Raw genomic sequence first — 19737 nt, forward strand, 5'->3', positions numbered from 1 at the left:
TACCATCCCCAGTGTAAGGAGGTGTGATAAACGCCATGTCCTTTCTTTCCCTCAGTGCGGTGCGGGTTGCCAGTGCAGGAGATGAACTCGCAGTAGACAACTTTGTCTTTGCTGAGCACTCTGATTCACAGTGCTGGGTCATTCCCCCCGAACTGGCAACCTGTGAAAGCTCCCCTTTTGGCAGGCCTCTGTTCAGGTGAGTTTCTAACCCCCCGGAATCCAATCAAAGCACAGAGACAGGTAATCAAGGTACAAGCTACACCTCTCTGCTGTGCGCAACCGTCGACCGCTGGCCTTGCTCTCCATTTACTTCTGCTTTTTAAAAAAAAAAGATTTCCTTTTTCCATCGTTTTGCCTGCTCACGACCAAGGATTGAATATACTTTATGGTTTGCATCATGTGTCCCAAATTGGAGTACTTAATTGTGTTCTCAACCCTTCTTTATCTTTATTCTTCCTCCCTCCATTACCATCTTATCCCTCCATTACCATCTTATCCCTCCAACTCCTCCTCCCTCTCCACCTCATTGGCCCCGTGTCTGTGCTATAGTGTGGATGAGGCTGGCATAGAGGACCAGCGGACAGGCCAGAGCCACACCTCTGGGGCTGAAGCAGAAGTCCAGTCTACTCCAGGCCATGTGGACCAGGAACAACAACAACAACAGCAGCAGCAGCAGCAGGAACTGGAGGATGGGCTTTCTGATTTGGACCAGGAAGGCAACAATTCTCAACACCACCAAGAACAGCAGGTCAGCAGCTTGCGGTTCCTAAGTATTTCTCACGTCAGTGCATTATAATTTTAATAGAGAAACATCCAACATCCAAAGCTTTTAGTGCAGCTCTAAGAGTTGGAGCTTTCTTCATAAGCGGAACAATGTGGAGGTCTACGTGAATGCTGGACTTCCACGGTTCTTATGAGTCCCAGTGCGGGTCTTTTCAGTAGGCATGGGCAGAGACATTACAGTGCTGCAGGTATCCTGATAGAAAATGTGACTCAGCGATCCGAATCAGACATGAGCCTGGACAGGTGGTAGAAAATCACAGCTGTCGGGCGCCCGGATAGCTCAGTTGGTAGAGCAGGCGCCCATATATAGAGGTTTACTCGACCCAGCGGGCCGGGGTTCGACTCCGACCTACGGCCCTTTGCTGCATGTCATTCCCCCCCTCTCTCTCCCCTTTCATTTCTTCAGCTGTCTTGTCAACAAAAAAAAATCACAGCTGTCAGCTTCCTGGTCATCTTGTCTGTGGTTCAGATGACACAATATTATGTTAGGGTAAACAATATACACAATAATATGTTATATTGTTACACTATTCTGCACAGTTTCATTTCTCAGTGTTGCAGCACACATACACCCCAGTGGGATGAAGTATGACCAGTGGCCTAAGGGTGCTGTTTATCATTTTGCGTTATACCCACATGTTTTTAATTATACATATCTTCCCAACTGCTGGCTAGAAATGCTAATGAAAGCTATAAATATTCAGTGTGCACAGCTGTTCAAGAAAAGGGCAGCTTTTGAATGTGTCAAGTACCAAATGCTGAGTCAACTTACTTTCAGTTGCTTTTTTCATCGAAAATGAAAGACGAGTTTGTCCGGGGGAATTTACTTATTTTAGGGGGATTGTGTGCATTATGTATTTGTAGACTATTTTGCTGTTTTAAAGCCAAGATCTGGTGAGGAATCTGTATGTGGCTGCAAATGACTCCTGCTTGGGGTGTTTACATAAGAGGCTGTCTAAGTTGTTGATTTCTTAGGATCAGACCAAATGAGGTCCAAAAGGGTGCTTATATAATCCGTCAAAATGTTATTCACATTTCAGTGCATCTCAGTGCTTAAGTGACCAGGGGCTAGATGACTGCCATGCATGTACATTAATGACTAGTACAATAGCATGCAATTCATGTCTTGGGTCACTGATGCCAGGATAAAAATTATCTTCACAATGTGCTGTGCTCTTAGTCAAGATATCCACGTATTAGAACATTGTTTTTTGTTTTTTTTTTTGCTTTTGAATGCATTTGAACTCTTAATATGGGCCTGTGTGTGTGTGATACACCTGCCTGTGTGTTTCAGGCAGGGCATGGCAGTACTGCCAGGGAGACTGATCCCTCAGTGCCCAGCAAAGAAGACATCCCCACCTTCGACGAGTGGAAGAAACAAGTCATGGAAGTGGAGAAGGAGAAAAGTGAGTGCATAAATTATTAAAACACACATTTAGATGCATGCACACGTATCAAAAGAGAGACACCACATGACCAACTAAGTGCAATGTTTCCATTAAGTCCAGAGGCTTGCTTCAGGGTTATTGGTCTCACAAAGCTAGATAACTCAAAGATAGCCCAATGATGTTAATCTCACTTTGTGACACAGGCCCAGGCGCAGTTTGCAGCATTGCCTCTGTAGACAAAGGAGGCCTTCACATGTCAGTTTGTCCTTGTTACTACTAGTGTTTTGTGCATTGTCTACCTCTGTCATTTCTCTTTTGCTTCCTTCGCCGTGTTCTATTTCTGTCTATCTCACTCACATCTCCCTCTCTCTCCTCTCTTTCTGTCTGTATACACGCCATGTGCTGTGGTCAGCAGAGCGTGTGTTTATGTGTGTTGCGTAACCTCATTACTTGTTCCTCTCAGGCAATGCTCTTTTGCCAGTGTCCGTGATGGGCCTAATGCAACACGCCCTCTTTCCAGGTCAGTCTCTCCATACCTCAACCAGCGGCACCCCCCATCCAGTGAAGAAGGTCCAGAAAAACTTCAAGAATAACTATGCCTCTGTGGAGTGTGGTGCCAAGATACTCTCTGCCAACAACGAGGCCAAGGTTACACACACACACACATCGCCTCTGTCCCCGGTTGCCTACACACAAACACATACAGTCACACAGCTAAGGATACAGACCGTTGTATTGTCATGTTGTATCAGCAGGTAGATAAAACCTGCTTTAACATCTCTTTAGTCTATTAAATATTTATGATATGAATTAAAGCTTAACCTGTGACAGATGTTTAGTCTTACATGAAACAATGTCTACTGCATTTAGCTGTTAAAAAAAGGTAATAATGATATAATAATAATTAATGATAATGCTGGTGGATGCTAATTGGCTCCCTCTCATTCTTCTGTCTCGTATTCAGAGCACTTCAGCTATTCTCATGGAGAACATGGACCTTTACATGCTAAATCCTTGCAGCAACAAAATCTGGTGAGTGCACACACAACTGCTACACAGTTTGTTCGTAACAGCCTGATTTTAGATCGGCAAGTTTCAAATGAGTTTATCTTTTTAATAAACATTCTCTATTTACTACTCTGCAGGTTTGTGATAGAGCTCTGTGAGCCCATTCAAGTCAAGCAGCTGGACATTGCTAACTTTGAGCTCTTCTCATCAACGCCTAAAGACTTTTTAGTTTCCATCAGTGACAGGTATACTCACTTTGTTTCTTGTATTTCCACACAGTCCCTCATAAATATATTTTCATTAAAATTGATTGACATGTTCTCAAAGGCATGCAGTGGGTGTGTGACATTTGGGCTGTGCCGCTGGCCTCCAGTCCAATTCTTTGCCATCAGTCACAGTGCATCATCACCTGCAGTTAATTAACAATTGAGTAAATGGGGAGGAGGGATTATTGCATGTATTGGCATGGTTTATTGAAGAAAAGGCAGAAGAAAACAGCTGGTACCTGTGATTTAAGTCGAGCCATTTTTATTTTTTTTGCCCAAATCACAAACTTGCATCATCTGCACAGCCTACGACACCCTCTGTCCTTAGACCCTCGATTGGATTTGGATAAGGAAAAACTCCCTAAAAAAAATCTTAAATGGTGAAAAAATGGGAGAAACCTAAGGAATAACAGCTGAGCAGTGATCCCTCTCCCTCGATACAGACATGTAAAAATATCTTAATAATAATAGATTATAAAGATATATGAAGAATAGAACCAGGAAGATGTCAAGCAGCTTCTAGGTGTTTGAACTCTTTCAGGAAATATAGATAGGAATGAGTAGTGGTTATCAAGTTTAGCATGTACAAAAACCTGCAATTATCATATTTCTTAGCCGGAATCATGACTGCACATGGACTGACACTTCTAACACAATTGGTTCGATGTGAAAGTCATAATATCAATTATACAAAATATAAAATGCACAACATGTAGCCTTTGAAATGTCAGTTCTTATGTAATGGCATAAATGCCACTTTATCAATTATTTTATTGTTGCTAATGCTTTTTTAGTGTATATGTAATGTATATGTGTGTATGTATGTATGTATGTGTGTGTGTGTGTGTGTGTGTGTGTGTATATATATATATATATATATATATATATATATATATATATATATATATATATATATATATATATATATATATATATATAAAAAGATTATTTTTTGGGGGCTTTTTCCCTTTATTACATAGAGACCGTGGATAGGCATGAAAGGGGGAGAGAGAGAGAGATGGGGGATGACAGGCAGCAAAGGGCAGCAGGTCGGAATCAAACCCGCGCCGCTGCAAAGGACTCAGCCAACATGGGGCGAACACTCTTACTGGGTGAGCTAGAGGCCACCAGTATATTTATTTTTGAATGTGACGGGTGGGAGAATATTTTCAATGAGGGGGGTCACTCATTTTAGGACATCATGAAACTAGCTGGCTCGCCTCCTCCTCAAACAGCTCCATATAAAACCATCAGGACCAGGGGCCTCTTTTCTAAGACGTACGCCGCTCTCTACGCAAGAATCGGGATTTATAAAAAGCAAACTTGACGGGAAAATGTGCGCTCCTCCACGGACACTCTGAGCCAGGCGTACGCACAGAAACGGGAGAAATGAGAAACGGAGACCCCAACAGCAGATTGATGAAACATGAAACCGTGTGAATCTGAGACCATTGTGTAAAACAAATCTAAATATTCCCTTTAATTGATGATGTGAAGAATTCACAAAGCCATTCTTACAATTAATATCCTACACAAACACCTGTTTGATCCATCTGTGGTGAAAAACAGACAAAATAAAACAGGATACTTTGTAAATTCAAATGAAGATATATATTTGTGAAACAAAACCTCAAATGTTCTGTAATTATATTGGCATGTTATGGAATTCATTCTCATGAATAATACGATAAACAGGACAAATAGACTGATGTCGTTTTAATATGATCATATACAGTATCATAGTGTTAATTTTTATGGCTTTAGATCGTTTTATTTTTAAGTGTTTGTTTTTATTGTAGGTCTAAAGCATGTTTTAACCATTGTGAAAGGTGCAATAGAAAGTCTTACTAATTATGCTTTTTGTTTGTCACAATTAGATTAATTCCGACACCTTAAGCTTTTTAGATACAATCCAATGAATGGGTAAAGGCACGCCATGTGTAATGATGCACAATGGCCTGCCTTGCACTGTCGGAAGATGTGGCAAATGGAGACAGACAGCAAGAAGACTTTCTGGCAAACGAGGACGAGTGAGAGAAACACTTTCTATGTGTAGCGCTAGGTGTTTTCTTTTTTTTTTTTTTTTTTGCATCAACTTTAATATCAGACCTTTCTTTTTAATTTGGGCCATGGTCCGACCTCTGAGGTTGTGGCATTAACTGCGTCTGCAACATGTTGTCACTCTACAGCATTTTTTGGCATTAGTAATGCCCACACTGTGCCCTCCAAATATATTTTCCTCTTTTCCACCTCTCGAACAAGAACTACAACATTGAGTGAAAGTCCTTTGCTTTGTTTTTCCTCTGTGCGCATGATGTCGGTATGGATGACTATTAATTTGGGGCGTTTTACTGACTATTTAAGGGCAATTATGGGTGTGACATGAAGCCGCCAAAGCTGCGCCACATTTAGAGTTGATTGTGATTTATAAAGGAAATCCGGCGTAGGACATGCGTGCACACGGTTTTATAAATCTGAATATTTCTGCGTGTACTCGCATCCTATGTTTCGTCCGTACGCCACTTCTTTCAATTCGCCACACAGATTTATAAATGAAGCCCCAGGACTGTTTAAATTGCTCTTCTCTGTACTGGATTAGCAGCTCTAACTTAATTGCTGCCAGAGCTGGTGTTGTCTGTTCTTTGGATTAAACCCTCAGGATTTATTTCCATCATCTCGCACCACAACTCATAAATTCCACCCTCTGGCGTGGAAGGACGGTCACACGGAGTACAGTGGCATTTGCACCATGCCTTTGTGGACATGTCAGATTGTTTTTTGAGCACACTGTAGCTCTCACATACGTGCAACTTACTTTTCTCTTGTTCTGTCTGCAGATATCCTACCAACAAGTGGGTAAAGCTAGGTACTTTTCATGCCCGTGATGAGCGCATAGTCCAGAGCTTCCCACTGGATGAACAGCTGTATGCTAAATATGTGAAGGTACTGCTTTTTGTATCATACTTCATTTTTCTAGAAAGCATTTTGTAACCCTATTAAGAAAAGTGCTATAGAAATAGTTTATTATTATTATTACTGCTTTTTTCTTTTCTCCTGCTATAACCGTACACGTATGTCTCGAGGAGAAGAGCATTAAACAATGAATTTATTCATTCTTTGGAAAATTACAGCTCCTAGTCGATGAATATACACACACGCATTCATTCATATACAGTATGTGGGTTAAAGCTGTATTTAAAGCTCAGGGGACCCTCTTATGACTTCATGGTAAGTTAGCCGTGCCATCAGCACTGCCTGTAACCCCTCCTTTGACAGGATGAAGAAATGTGACTCTGTGTGACTGTGAGGGCGTGTGTGTTCATGACAGTTTCACTTGTAAGAACTAAAGGGCAGATACACGTAACTATTGGGTTGATTCATATTGGGGTGTCACAACTCCCCCAAGTGTGTTGTAGTTTGTGCCAAATGCTGCCGACAGTCAGTAAATGGAATCATCAGTGTGAGACGTTTGGATCGACTTTAACTTACTTTTTTTAGTAACTGACTTTTTTAACGTTTGATATTTTTCTTCCTGCACCTCTCCATCCACAATTCCACCCGAAAATAATTGTTGGTGTTATTAATATCTGTTTCTGTGCTTTCTCTGAGCCGTCTCTGCCCTCACACTTCTACCCACGATGTTGCTCACTAAATATTCACTGTGCAGAGAGTGGCGAGAGTGGGCGTTACGTGTGGGTGCTTACTGTGATTCGTGTGCTTTATTATAAAATAATTGTGTAAAATAAATGAGTTTTTTATTGCATAAATTGATTCTTTGTCTAGAAAGTTTGAGGGTTATCTGATTGGGTTACCACACTGATCGCAGCAGCTGAAAACTGTTGCGTCTCGTTCTGATGTTTCACATCTGTCCTGAGCTTGTCTCTGTCTGTCTGTCCCTGTGTCTTGCTTGTGCTCCTTTCTTACTGCTTTCAGTATCTTGCCTGTGGACTGTTCTAGAACAATGACCCAGCGTGTTCCAGCAGTGTGTTTGTCTTATGAGAGAGCCAGACTGTAAGCAAATGCTGGACTTGCTTGTAGCTTGAATCAGTCTTTACTGATTTCTTTCTCTCTGTTTTATTTCCTCTCTCCTTCTGTCTTTCTCTTGCATCAGATGTTCATCAAGTACATAAAGGTTAGCACTCTTCTCTCTCTGTCAGAGGTTGTGATGCGCTGTTAAACTCACTCTTGGAATGGTCATACACTGTAATGGGTGAGCTTTGGCAGAGCATCATCTTTAATGCATGCGAAAGATGGTAAACAAGTAGAACATGCACATAAACCATATTGTCAACGCTTGGCAATTCTAGTATTTATTTGCACATAATTGGTGGATTATGGGTTTACGGAGTGGGCACATATACTAATACACATATTATTGGCATTGGTACTATTGTGGATGATATTTTTAATGTAATAGTTTGTCCATTTTCCTTTTTAGGTTGAACTCCTCTCCCACTTTGGATCAGAACACTTCTGTCCACTCAGTCTAATCAGGTAGGATGGCAAACGGCTCATCCCAATTCCCTTTTATATTCTAAGACCTCTCTTTCTGATGTCCTAACTCTAAATTGTCATTAAAGGTGCTCTAAGCAATGTTGGGTGACGTCACTTCTTGTTGACGTTCAAAGTATTGTCAAACAAAACGGAGGCTAGCTCGCCCCTCCCTCCTCGTCATCCCGTCCCCTCCCCCTCCCTTCCGTGCTTCCTGAAACGGTCATGAACGCGCATTGTGGAAGTAGCCTACGTGCTAACACTGCTGCGGTGATGGCTCAACCAACTCCTTCTTGTCAGTTATTGGCTGGAACACTGTTTGTTATGTTTGGTGGTGCAGGTTGGCCAGTTTGTTTTTGTTGGCGTTTGTAGAACCTGGGCTGTCTACAGAGACCGCGTTTTTTTTTTTTTACAGTGTGTTCAGGGGACCGGCTGCTAGCGGATAGTGAGGAGATGTTTGCTGTATGTGACAAAAAATGTTGTAGCCCAAAAAACATCACTTAGAGCACCTTTTAAATAATACAACGTTAAAGATCTCACACATTTCAAAGCCCTGAAGTTGAGTTCCACTGCAGCTTAGCCTGGGAGGAACCATTAAGGTTACTGCTCTCTCTTAAGGAAGTAGAAACACTGGCCGAGAACAGGAAACTGTATGCATCTGTACTTACGAATCATAATAACTGCTTGATTCAGCCAGAACCACTTTTCAACAAGTCATTTGACTTTGATTTTGCACTGGTAAAAATGTACTGCACACAATGTTTTTTTTTATCCTGAAGAAGAATGACTCCAGTGTATCAGTTTACACTTTATTGTACCATAATTCCTGGAACTATGCTGCATTTTCACTATTAAATTATACACGAAATGGACTTGATCTTTTGATCACTCTCGTATTAGTGGGTGTTTGCTGTATGCACTCATCAAATCAAGAATATGGTTATTGAGGTTGCTACACTGTTGAGGTTAATTATAAGTGGTGGAAGTAACAAAAATGAATGGCCAAAATGCATGTGAAAAGGCAAGAATGCATGTGAATGCAGATGTTTGACATTTTATTTACTTCTGCCCAAAAAGTAACACAAGTTTGCTTGCTGTAAACGATAAACCCATAAATAGGTGGGTATTGTGAATGATGAATGGTAGACAGTAACAAAGCCCAGTTCATTATCAGAGCAACACTGTTTCAAATCAAATGTCAAACAAGTTTATCAAACCACTCTCTATTTTTCAGTTCACATGCATTTTTGTTTCTGTTTCACCTGTTCACCTATAAGATTTACTCCAAAGTTCAAGCCCTCTCTTGTACCCACAGTTTATCTTACAAACACACAAAGGCACATGTACTGTACATACTGTACATGTCTGTCCCAGATCAGCAGGATTATCAAGGGCTTGTTCTAAAGGGGCTGTAAAACTGTAAAACAACGAAGTTACTCGTGATCACCATTTTTACGACATTTCTGAGCTGAGCAGCATGCTTTAAAGGTGCCCTGCCACACAAAACCGTTTTTACTTGCATTTTTTGAAATATGTTAGGTCCATTTGTGTTTGTGTTATGTCGTGAATGTGAAAATGAACTGCTACCTCCTCTGTCAGCTCTAGCCACTGAAAAGAAATAAGCGGAGAAATCAGGCCAATTACAAAAGCTGGTCAGTCTGACGTGGTGTTGCCTGAGCTCATTACTATTCATGAGCTCGCCCATCTGCGCTGGGTAAAGGATGCTGATAGCCAGGCTCTCATTGGCTAAGAGTCAGAGTCAAGCAGCTTAGCTCGTTGAATATTAATGAGATCTGGCACAAATCTAGCTGAGTCTTCCTGCAGGCTTTCAATACCACGCTAGAATGGCTTGAAACAAGGTAACCAAGGTATTTATTTCACAAGAATGAGAGAGTCCATGGTAGAACTTCAGACATTACCACAAAGTAATGAAATACGTGTGGCAGGGCACCTTTTTAATAAGCTGCCTTTCTCCTTAAAAATAGCCACCTTTCTGTGTAGTAATAACAACACTTCACCTTTTCTGTAGGTATGTTTGTTTATGTAACACTGTATGTGCGTTTGTGTTTTGTGTAGGGTGTTTGGTACCAGCATGGTGGAGGAGTATGAGGAGATAGCAGATTCCCAGTATCCGTCAGAGAGACTGGAGTATTTAGATGAAGACTATGGTAAGATGGTGACCTGGTATGTCTTTGAATGGGAATTGTTAAAGGATATCTTGTCCAACTTCCTTTCTCAACATTTATTGCAAATTTACAATTTTACTCCACTAGGGAAGAAAATGAATGCACCTACTAGCATGAACATTTTTAACCTAACATGTGCTGCAAATTACCAGGCTACAAAGGACCCTGATAAGAGAGTCAAGTTACATTCTTGCTCTCCAACTTAGTCACTAAGTAACGTGGGCTGGAGTTAACTATTTACATCAGCTGGCCTTGTGCAGCAAAGCTTTATCGACTCAATTATTGCAACATTTTGTGATTTATTGTAAAATTCCACAAAAACACAAAACATGTATTTACTGTTTAATGTTGTTCATTTTTATCGCGTGCATTTTTAAGTGGAGTCATGTATTTTGATGTAGATATAACCTGCAGTATGTCCTTTTCTTCAGACTATCCAACAGGCTACCTTCCATCAGAGGACAAGGCCTCTAAAAACCTGCTTGGCTCAGCAACCAGTATGTATATGCATATACAAAGACTAATGTACAGAAAATAAGCTACAGCAACATGGTTGATGTCAACAGTGTGGGCGGACGGGGCGACCTCTAGCTCACCCAGTAAGAGCGTGCGCCCCATGTAGGCCATGAGGCCTTTGCAGCGGCCCAGGTTCGAATCCGACCTGCGGCCCTTTGCTGCGTGTCGTCCCCCATCTCTCTCCCACCTTTCCTGTCTATCCACGGTCACTCTGAAATAAAGAGAAAAAAGCTCCAAAAACATCATCTTTAAAAATAATCTAATGGAGTTAGATATGGATTTATAGGGCAGTGTTGAATGAATTCTCAGTATCTTAACCTACTCGGTATCACACATAGATGTAGACTTGGGTTTGTGTTGCAGGCATTTTTCAGCTTCCACTACACTTATTTTTTTTTTTTTTTTTTTAACCACACATGAACCACACATGCAGAAGCACACTGGTGCCCCTCTGTCTCCTGATTTAGCAAAGGGAGGACTGGTGCACCCCCCACACACAAATGCTGTACACACAAACCTTCTGGCCTTAAACCATGAAAAACAGCAGACCAAATTTCTTTCTCTAGACGGGCAGGCTCGGAGGGGAACTGACCAAGGCAGAATGGGGACTGAAGGAAAAGTTTGAGACAGAAAAATAGGGGTGATAATGTTGAAGCAGTTTAGAATTAAGAGGAAAAAGGAGTAACAAATGGCAAAGCCTGTGGTTTAATTGACACGTTTGGCCACATGCTGCTGCCTGTCAACGTATTTACCGGGAACACCTGCTTTTCAAAATAACTGTATTGTGTGTGTGTATTTTCTTTTTCTTCTAGATGCCATCCTAAACATGGTAAACAACATTGCTGCTAATGTGCTGGGCGGAAAGCCAGAGCTGGAGGGTGGAACAGAAACAGGAGGTACTTATCCCTCATACACTCAGTACTTCCTGTTCCTTTTTTTCCATCCTGCTTCACCTTCCATGGCCACGTCTCTTGTAAATGACCACTTTCTGATTTTTCCACCTAAGTTCTGTCCTATCATTTTATTGTTGGAAGACAAATGCATAATATCACTGTGCTCTGTTTAATGAGATGCTGCAACTTAATACAATGTCTTGCACCATTTTGACTTGTTAGCACAGTACTGATTAAAATAATATATTTTGAAAGCTGAAATATATCAATTCCTAAACTGTACATTTTAGGAGAAATTGCTAGCCTGGAAATCCAGACCCAAATCCGAAAGATTAAGGGTCTGGCACTGAGTAATGAAAATGGCCCAACTCGAGGCGCACCAAGCATGCATTTGAAAATCTCACTGCACGCAATTGGATAACACTATGACCAATCACAACAATACACGGGGTGACGTATCCAGAGCAAGGGGGTAAGCCTCGCTTCAGAACTCGAACTTCCTATGGCGCCATTTTGATGCTGCCAAACAATCACCCGCCGTTAGCATCCCATTGACTGCCATTCATTTTGACGTCACTTTGACAGAGAATAACTTTACATCTGAAGCGTTTAAAGACTCTATTTGTCCATTGTTTATTTCTAAAGAAACACGACAATGTATAAAAGGCTCCATTACCTTGTATCTCACGTCATGGCTCCGTAGCAGACGTTTTTGTAAAAATAGGCTAACTATTGTGTCATAACTTACTGTTGTGACTTACTGTCGCATAGTAGAGGAATTACCGTATAGTACAGGAGAAGCTCGCAGGCAGTTTAGACTTACGTTAGCTGTTTAAGTTTAATTACTAATGTTAACTAGCATTTTAGTTAGCAATAATTAGCCTGTGTCCATGTTATCTCCTTACATATACCTACACTCTCCGTCTCTGCAGTATTCGGAATGATTGAGATTTCTCTTGGCACAGCTACCAGAAGACTTCCAACTTTCAGACAGGTTGCTCACGTCACATCTACGTCGTCTCTCTCAGTTGGAGGCTGCTCAGTAACGCTCAGCCCTCACCGGAAAAGTGCTTCTAATATCCTTCACTGGTCTCCGCCCAGAGCAACGGGATCTGTTGGTCCATTTATATACTGTCTTTGATCCAGAGCCCCATACGCTTAGCTACCAGCGGAGCTAACTGGTAGATTAAACTGTCATCATCTGTTTAGCTCCCCTCTGGCCCGCCTACATCAGATACACCGATGTGATTGGTGCAGCTCGGCTACCAGGGCATAGTTAATGAGCATCATTACTCAATGCCAGAGTGACTCGTTGAGCAAATTCAAATTGTGCTCTCGCGAGAACTCTGGATTTCCAAGGTAAGAAATTGCAACATGCTAAGTTAATTAAAGTGAATATGTAAAAGTAAAAGACTGTCATTCTGCGAGCCATTTACACATTTACTGATTTCAGAGATGCTTGATACACCATAACAGAGCCCAACATTATTACTGGCATGGCTTTGCTTTTATTCTCTTTGAGCAACCACACCTTGTCACAGGGCTATATGAAGTGAAATTGCCCGGTTTATCCGTGTAAAACCACTGATCGTTTCCGGATCAGCTCGCGAAAAAATGCTCTCGTAAAGATGCAAGAAGCATGAGTCACCCATCCAGTTTTGATGCCACTACGTCTTTAAGAGCACTAGTGATCGTTTCACTATCATTTCTGATCAGTAGCTAGTATAAAGTTTGTTTTTATTTCATCTATTTTTTAGAACACTTTGTTTTTTCACATGAAATCTGACACTTTACACTTGAGGTGAAAAGGTTAGTTTATCAATTTGCAATAAAAGCCGATTGAAACACATTTTGCAAATAAACAAAGATCCCAGAGCTGCTTCTGCTTCTTCTGTAGACGCAACATCGGTGTGTCACATGTCCCCTAACAACCCCTCCACACAGTGTCTATGAACAGAAGAGAAGATACATAATCATTCATTACAACTACATAAATACTTGTCTTGGAAGTATTGCAGAACACCAGGACTATTATGCTTCACAAAGACCTTTTTAAAAATAGCATGACAGTTATTCCACAGAAATATTCAAACTGCTCCTCCTTTCTCCGTCACTCTTTTCCTGCACTCTGCTCGTACTCTCACTGTTCAGCTGCCTGTTTTCTCCCTGTCTCTAACCGCCGGCATGCTTGTCTTCCAACATATTGATTACATTAACTGTTGCTAAAACTGGGTCACTTCATTTCCTCCTCTAAAGTGCGAGCAAATGCACAGCCTTGACTGTTCATGTGTGTGTGAGTTGGGAGAGCCAGATGTTTATTTGGCTATTGGCAGGAGGTCTCAAGCAACAGCCTGTCAGCAGAACTTTGGCTATCTGTGTTTTTACTTCTTGGTAGAGGAGCAGAGATGAATTAAGACTGAGGGGGGCCTATGACGCCAAGCCTGCTCCTTGCCAAAAATGACTCCTTTACTCAGCCTTTCCCCTGGGGCATCGAGTTAAAGAGAAAACTCCGCCTGACACACAGATTTCACCTTTTGCTTATGCTCCTATACAACTTCTTTTTAGATTTGCGTTTCTCTCTAAAATAAAACCTAATTCTTCCGGAGCGACCAGCTTTGTAAAAGCTAGAGCACTTGTTCCAAGAGTTATATAATTTGTAAATTATGAGCTGCCACAAAAAATAAGTTTCCTTTTATTGAAATGGGATTCAACAAAGTCAGCCTACCATTTATTGTCATAGGAGAAACTCTTTACAGTTTATTTCTGATTTCCATTTTCACCCGCAGAGTAGGCAGGGAAGAGTGAGAGTGTGGGAGAGAGATCAGTTCTAACTGGACTAGACTGGTTCACAGTATTTCTGACTTTCCCAAACATGGGCTTGCCAGACACCAGAAAAGGGTCTCTGTTCTACACTTTGCCTCCTACAGACTCATTGGGGAAAAAGCTGCCACTGCCAAGTTATATGGTTTTGTGCACTATTAAACAGCAACCTGTTCTGAGTTTAACTGTTGTGTGTTTTTGTAAATGCTAGGTAATACAACAGCAGAGGACGATGAAAAGAAGGAGAGCACAGAAGTTGTACCTACACCAGCTGAAACACCAAAGGACTCTGCAGTGTAAGACCAATTAAAGACGAGTAAACCATTATGAATGCAAAGTGATTTATATATGTCACAGAAGGATGGATTCAGTTCAAATACAACTAAAGTTGGTGTTGTTTTACATCACTTTTCTTCTATAATCCTCCAACAAACACAAAAGCTCTGTTATAATGCTTCTAAATTTGTATCTGTGTCTTTCCTCCAGACTTGAGCCCGCAGAGCCAGAACACACAGCAACCCAGGAGGACTCTAATGTCTCCAGTGACTCTTCCACACCTTCCCCCTCTTCACCAGACTCCCAGGAGGACAGACAGATTGTCACTCTGGTAGAAGAGGAGGAGGACGAAGAGCCCAGACAGTCTACTGTCACCCTGATGGAGGAGGAGGGAGAGGAGGAGGAAGAGAAGAGAGAGGAGCCAACGAGGAGGGAGGCAGACAGGAACCAGTGGGAGAGCCAGACCTACTGTCCTTTCTCCTCCTTCTCTTCCCTGTCTCTGTCCTGCATGGCCACCCTGCAGGAGCTCCTCCATCGCTGGTGCTCCGCCAGGCTGGCCAAGGAAAGACTGCGCAACCTTAGGCGGAGGCAGCTGAGAACTCAAACACAAACACACCCTGATGCAAACACCCCTTCCCTCACATACACACCTCTACTGATCCCTGCCCCTGATCCCACACCTGTCAAAGAAGCTCTTCCCCTCACAGAAAAAGTTGCAGAGCCTGATGTGCCTGTTAAGGGCCATGAGGGGAATGTCTTGGGTGAGATGCACACCACACATCCAAACACTCACATCCCTGAAGCACACACTCCAGAGCTCATCATCCTCCTAGAGCCTAGTAGAACAGCCACTATCCCCCCTCACAGTTTCTCAGACACCCCTAGCTCCCTGACAGTGCCTACCCCCTCCCATGAGGAGAAGCTGCTTCCTCCCATCAAAGACGCAGCCCTCGACCCTGTCCCCACTCCACCCCTCCAAGCTGCCACTATCCCAGAGACGCAACAGGCCAGCAGTGCCACCCCCACCCTTACTGTGAGCTCGCTCCCACAGCCTTTGGCCTCCGAGACAGCCTCTCCTGGTATTGTAATTCCTCCTGTCAAGGAGCAGCCTGTTCAGCCTCTTCCCACTGCATCAAGGCCTGAAGATCTTCTCCCCCCACCCACTGAACTGCCAGCAGCTCTCCCACTGACTGATGCAGACACAGTAAAGTCAGCCGCAGACAGTGGGGACTCGCAGAGACACAATGTCCAGACTTCTCAGACTCACGGGGAGCAGGGGGACTCGCTCACTCTCACCGGAGAGCCCCATCGGGTGGAAGACACCGTGGACGAAGACCTGTTGAGCACTATTGGAAATGGGAATGTCCACCGGACAGCTACAGACTTCTACGCAGAGCTGCAGAATGGAGATTATAATGGTGGAGCGATGACCGGGAACGGCATGTTGAACGGGGGAGCGGTGCACGGCTCCAGCCAGAAGGAGAGTGTGTTCATGAGGCTGAACAACCGGATCAAAGCCCTGGAGATGAACATGAGTCTGTCCAGCAGATACCTGGAGGAGCTCAGCCAGAGGTAAACCGATAGCCCTTCTTTTCAAGTTTATGTTTTGGATTGCATATTAGATTTATATGACCAGTGCTGTCATACTATGAATTCCAAACTATGGAAGGTTCCTTACAGGATGTCATTTTTGCATTTGTGTTGCTCAGATACCGTAAACAGATGGAAGAGATGCAGAGAGCGTTCAATAAGACCATTATCAAACTGCAGAACACCTCCCGCATTGCTGAGGAGCAGGTCAGTTTACACGAAGGCAATACGAGCAAGAGAAGTTTCCGCAAGTAGAAGTAGAAGCATAACAGTATGTAGTTGTGTGTGTTTGTCTGATAGTATGAGTAACTCTTTTTTTATTTTATTTTTACTGCTTTTCAGGACCAGAGGCAAACAGAATCCATCCAAGTCCTGCAGAGCCAGCTGGAGAACGTCACTAAACTGATGCTCAATCTCACCGCTACTGTCAGCCAGCTGCAGAGAGAGGTAACATACCTGTATCTATTGTATTGCCTGCTGCTAACATAGTGCTCAAGCCACCTACACGTGATCAGAGGTAAAACCGCAGAGCATATTGCAGCCACAGAGGCAAAGCGCTGCGCAGGTAGCGCTTTGAAAGGTCAGCAGCAACAAGGTCAAAGTTGAAATCATTTGAACTTTGAGCGCTCAGCACAATTTTGAGCGGTGCGCTACTCCAAGGATAGCACCTTTTTCCGATTTTGTTCATATGTTTATCCATTTATCATATTCGTTTTGAGAGTTTAAGCTCTACCCATGCCAAACACAAACCAACAAAAGTCAGAAAACGTGTTAGGTTTCCAGCTTGGAATGCAACAGTGTGTTTAATGTCATACTGAAATGGAGCAGACCACATGGACATGGGGCTGCACAGCACATTTGTGAAGTTGAACAGGGAAATGCTGAAAAGATGATAGTTGAAAGAACATGGACTAATTATACAAATTTTAGCACATATGTGACACACAATGTGTTGGCTTCCAGGACTAATAGCTGACTAGTTGGTAGCATGACAAATCAATGATGCAATTAGACATTGTAGCATATCTGAATACCCTATCTACCATTACAAGTGAAGAAGAAGTCAGGAGAGATATTAAAGCTGATTCTTTAAGAGAAAATCTCAGGTTATTGGTAAAAATGAACTCACTGATTAATTTGAGTGATAGTTGAAGTGTTGAAAAGAAGAATTAATTTCTGAAAAACATAGTAAGTTGACCTTGAGGTATGTTTTGTTTGTTTTTAGGCAAATGTGCATTCACATACATGTATACACTACCGGTCAAAAGTTTGGGGTCACTTAGAAATTTCCATTCCACTCCATTATAGACAGAATACCAGCTGAGATCAGATGCATTGTTTGTTTTAATCAGGGCAGCAGTTTTCAGATGATATTATGTGCTTACATAATTGCATAAAGGGTTCTCGACTGTTGTAGACAGAAGTGGCTGAAGAAACGCTTGAACTCCATGCTTTTTGGTCTAAACGTCATACCCAAATTAAAAGTGGTACAGCTCCCATATACTCCGACACTCTGGGGTGTGCCTGGTATCATTGGAAAGGTGATTGATGTGGGTGTGTTTGTGTATTTGAGAAGTGTTGTATTTTGTAGTTTTTTGGCTTTTTTCTTTGCACTTTTCAAATGGAAATAAAAAAACACACAGACACATCTGTAGAAAAAAATCATATACAATCCATTTTTGAGTCTTTTGGCTTCTGGATTTTTTTTCTGTAGTAAGCTGAGACATGTGGCTAATGACCTGTGTTGTCTGTCACCTGTCAGATGTGTTTACAGCAGTGTATTCTAATCCTTTTACAGATGTATGACTTGGACGGAAATAAAAAAGGCCTAGAATCATCCTGACACTTGGAACAAAAACTTGAGTGTTTCCTTTCCAATGATATCAGGCACACCCCAGTATACAGTGAACAGTCGAGAACCCTTTTGCAATTATGTAAGCACATAACGTAATCTGAAAACTGCTGCCCTGGTTAAAAAAACAATGCAACTGATCTCAGCTGGTATTCTGTCTATAATGGAGTGGAATGGACATTTCTAAGTGACCCCGAACTTTTGACCGGTAGTGTATAAACGCACACATACATACATACATATCCTATGAACGGTACTGTGGCGTGTACCCAGTTTTGATTCTAGGTCTTTGCAGTAAGACCTCACTTTAGGACTCAGTGTAAAATAAACAATCTGCTACTAACTAACTCATATAATATTTAATTTATACATACACTACATCTTAATGTGAAGCAAGTCATTAATATGCATGTGTTCAAAAGTGTGATGTTTTAAATGGATGGGATTTTCAGACTTGTGCAACATTTCACTGTTGGACATTTCCTCTGCAGGTATCGGACCGTCAGAGCTACCTGGTGGTCTCTCTGGTTCTGTGTCTGTCTCTGGGCCTCCTGCTGTGTCTGCAGTGCTGCCGCAGCTCCTCTCCCTCTCCAAACACCAACGCTGCAGCCCTTATCAAGAGCAACCACTACCCCAGTCCCAAGAGGTCTGTCACACACACACACACACACACACACACACACACACACACACACACACACACACACACACACACACACACTCACAACCTCCCACTACATATAAATAGGACATTTTGCTTCTGTAGGCTTGGCTTCTAATTCACAGTTAGTTATTTATAATAGTATTGTTCTACCATTGTCAGATCTGTCATCGTGATCCCTTACACCCAGTCATATGCTGCTGCTTTTGAATAGAACATATTGCATCACTTCCTTACGTCACTTGTGATCTGCTTGCCTAAGGCTGTCACTCTGGTCCTGCCACTAACTGTAGGACGCTGGAGGAGTGACAATGTAAACAACACAAATGTCAAACTCATTTTTCTTGTCAGATGCTTCTCCTCCTATGACGACATGAGCCTAAAGCGCAGGGTCGCCTGTCCACTTGTTCGCTCCAAGTCATTCCACTTGTCCTCTACAGAAGGTAAGAGCCCCCTCTCCTAAACACACACACACACACACACACACACACACACACACACACTGTACTCAAGTCTCTCCTCAAACCTGCCCTCTCCTCTGTTTTTCTGTTGTTTCTCTCTCTTTTTTTTTTTGTCATTGAAACATAAGCGTAACATTGAGGCTTGATGCTACAGTCATAGCTCATTGCAAATATCATATTCTCGCTGCTGTAGACCTTTTCAGGCTAGTTGCGTCAGACTGCTGCAGCTCTCACTGCACAACTGTCCACATCCAAGTACTATCCTAATCCTTCTTCATTCTTTCTGTCTTTCCAAATCTCATTTGGGCTATTTCTCTGCAGTTTCCTCTCACACATGTTGTCATGCTTAGTCCCTGGTGTTGCCAGTACCTTGAGCTACACAAGCCCACAGGGAGAGGCTGGTGCAAGCAATAAAAGAATAAAGTCTTTGACTCATTAAACCTAAAACTCCCCCTGCTGTTCATTATCCCTCAACTGTGTGTGTGTGTGTGTGTGTGTGTGTGTGTGTGTGTGTGTGTGTGTGTGTGTGTGTGTGTGTGTGTGTGT

At 42.3% G+C, this 19737-nt stretch overlaps 1 protein-coding gene across 8 annotated transcripts in view; it reads left to right on the top strand.

The window, feature by feature from the left end:
- The window catches only part of suco (SUN domain containing ossification factor), a 58624-nt gene that overhangs the window by 34540 nt on the left and 4347 nt on the right, over nt 1-19737 (top strand). For 5 of the 8 annotated variants that reach the window (XM_078259625.1, XM_078259619.1, XM_078259620.1 and 2 more), the window contains 18 exons: nt 56-196; nt 550-748; nt 2078-2189; nt 2692-2819; nt 3136-3203; nt 3317-3424; nt 6283-6388; nt 7557-7577; nt 7884-7939; nt 10013-10104; nt 10554-10619; nt 11451-11534; nt 14563-14647; nt 14838-16199; nt 16337-16424; nt 16560-16664; nt 18561-18715; nt 19082-19173. In XM_078259625.1, coding sequence (XP_078115751.1) covers nt 56-196; nt 550-748; nt 2078-2189; nt 2692-2819; nt 3136-3203; nt 3317-3424; nt 6283-6388; nt 7557-7577; nt 7884-7939; nt 10013-10104; nt 10554-10619; nt 11451-11534; nt 14563-14647; nt 14838-16199; nt 16337-16424; nt 16560-16664; nt 18561-18715; nt 19082-19173 — 3068 coding nt within the window. Of the gene's footprint in view, nt 1-55; nt 197-549; nt 749-2077; nt 2190-2691; nt 2820-3135; nt 3204-3316; nt 3425-6282; nt 6389-7556; nt 7578-7883; nt 7940-10012; nt 10105-10553; nt 10620-11450; nt 11535-14562; nt 14648-14837; nt 16200-16336; nt 16425-16559; nt 16665-18015; nt 18262-18560; nt 18716-19081; nt 19174-19737 lie in introns of those variants that run through there. The other 3 variants (XM_078259621.1, XM_078259624.1, XM_078259627.1) reach the window with 3 other exon arrangements.

The sequence above is a fragment of the Sander vitreus genome, chromosome 9 (assembly GCF_031162955.1).
Source record: "Sander vitreus isolate 19-12246 chromosome 9, sanVit1, whole genome shotgun sequence".
NCBI lineage: Eukaryota > Metazoa > Chordata > Actinopteri > Perciformes > Percidae > Sander > Sander vitreus.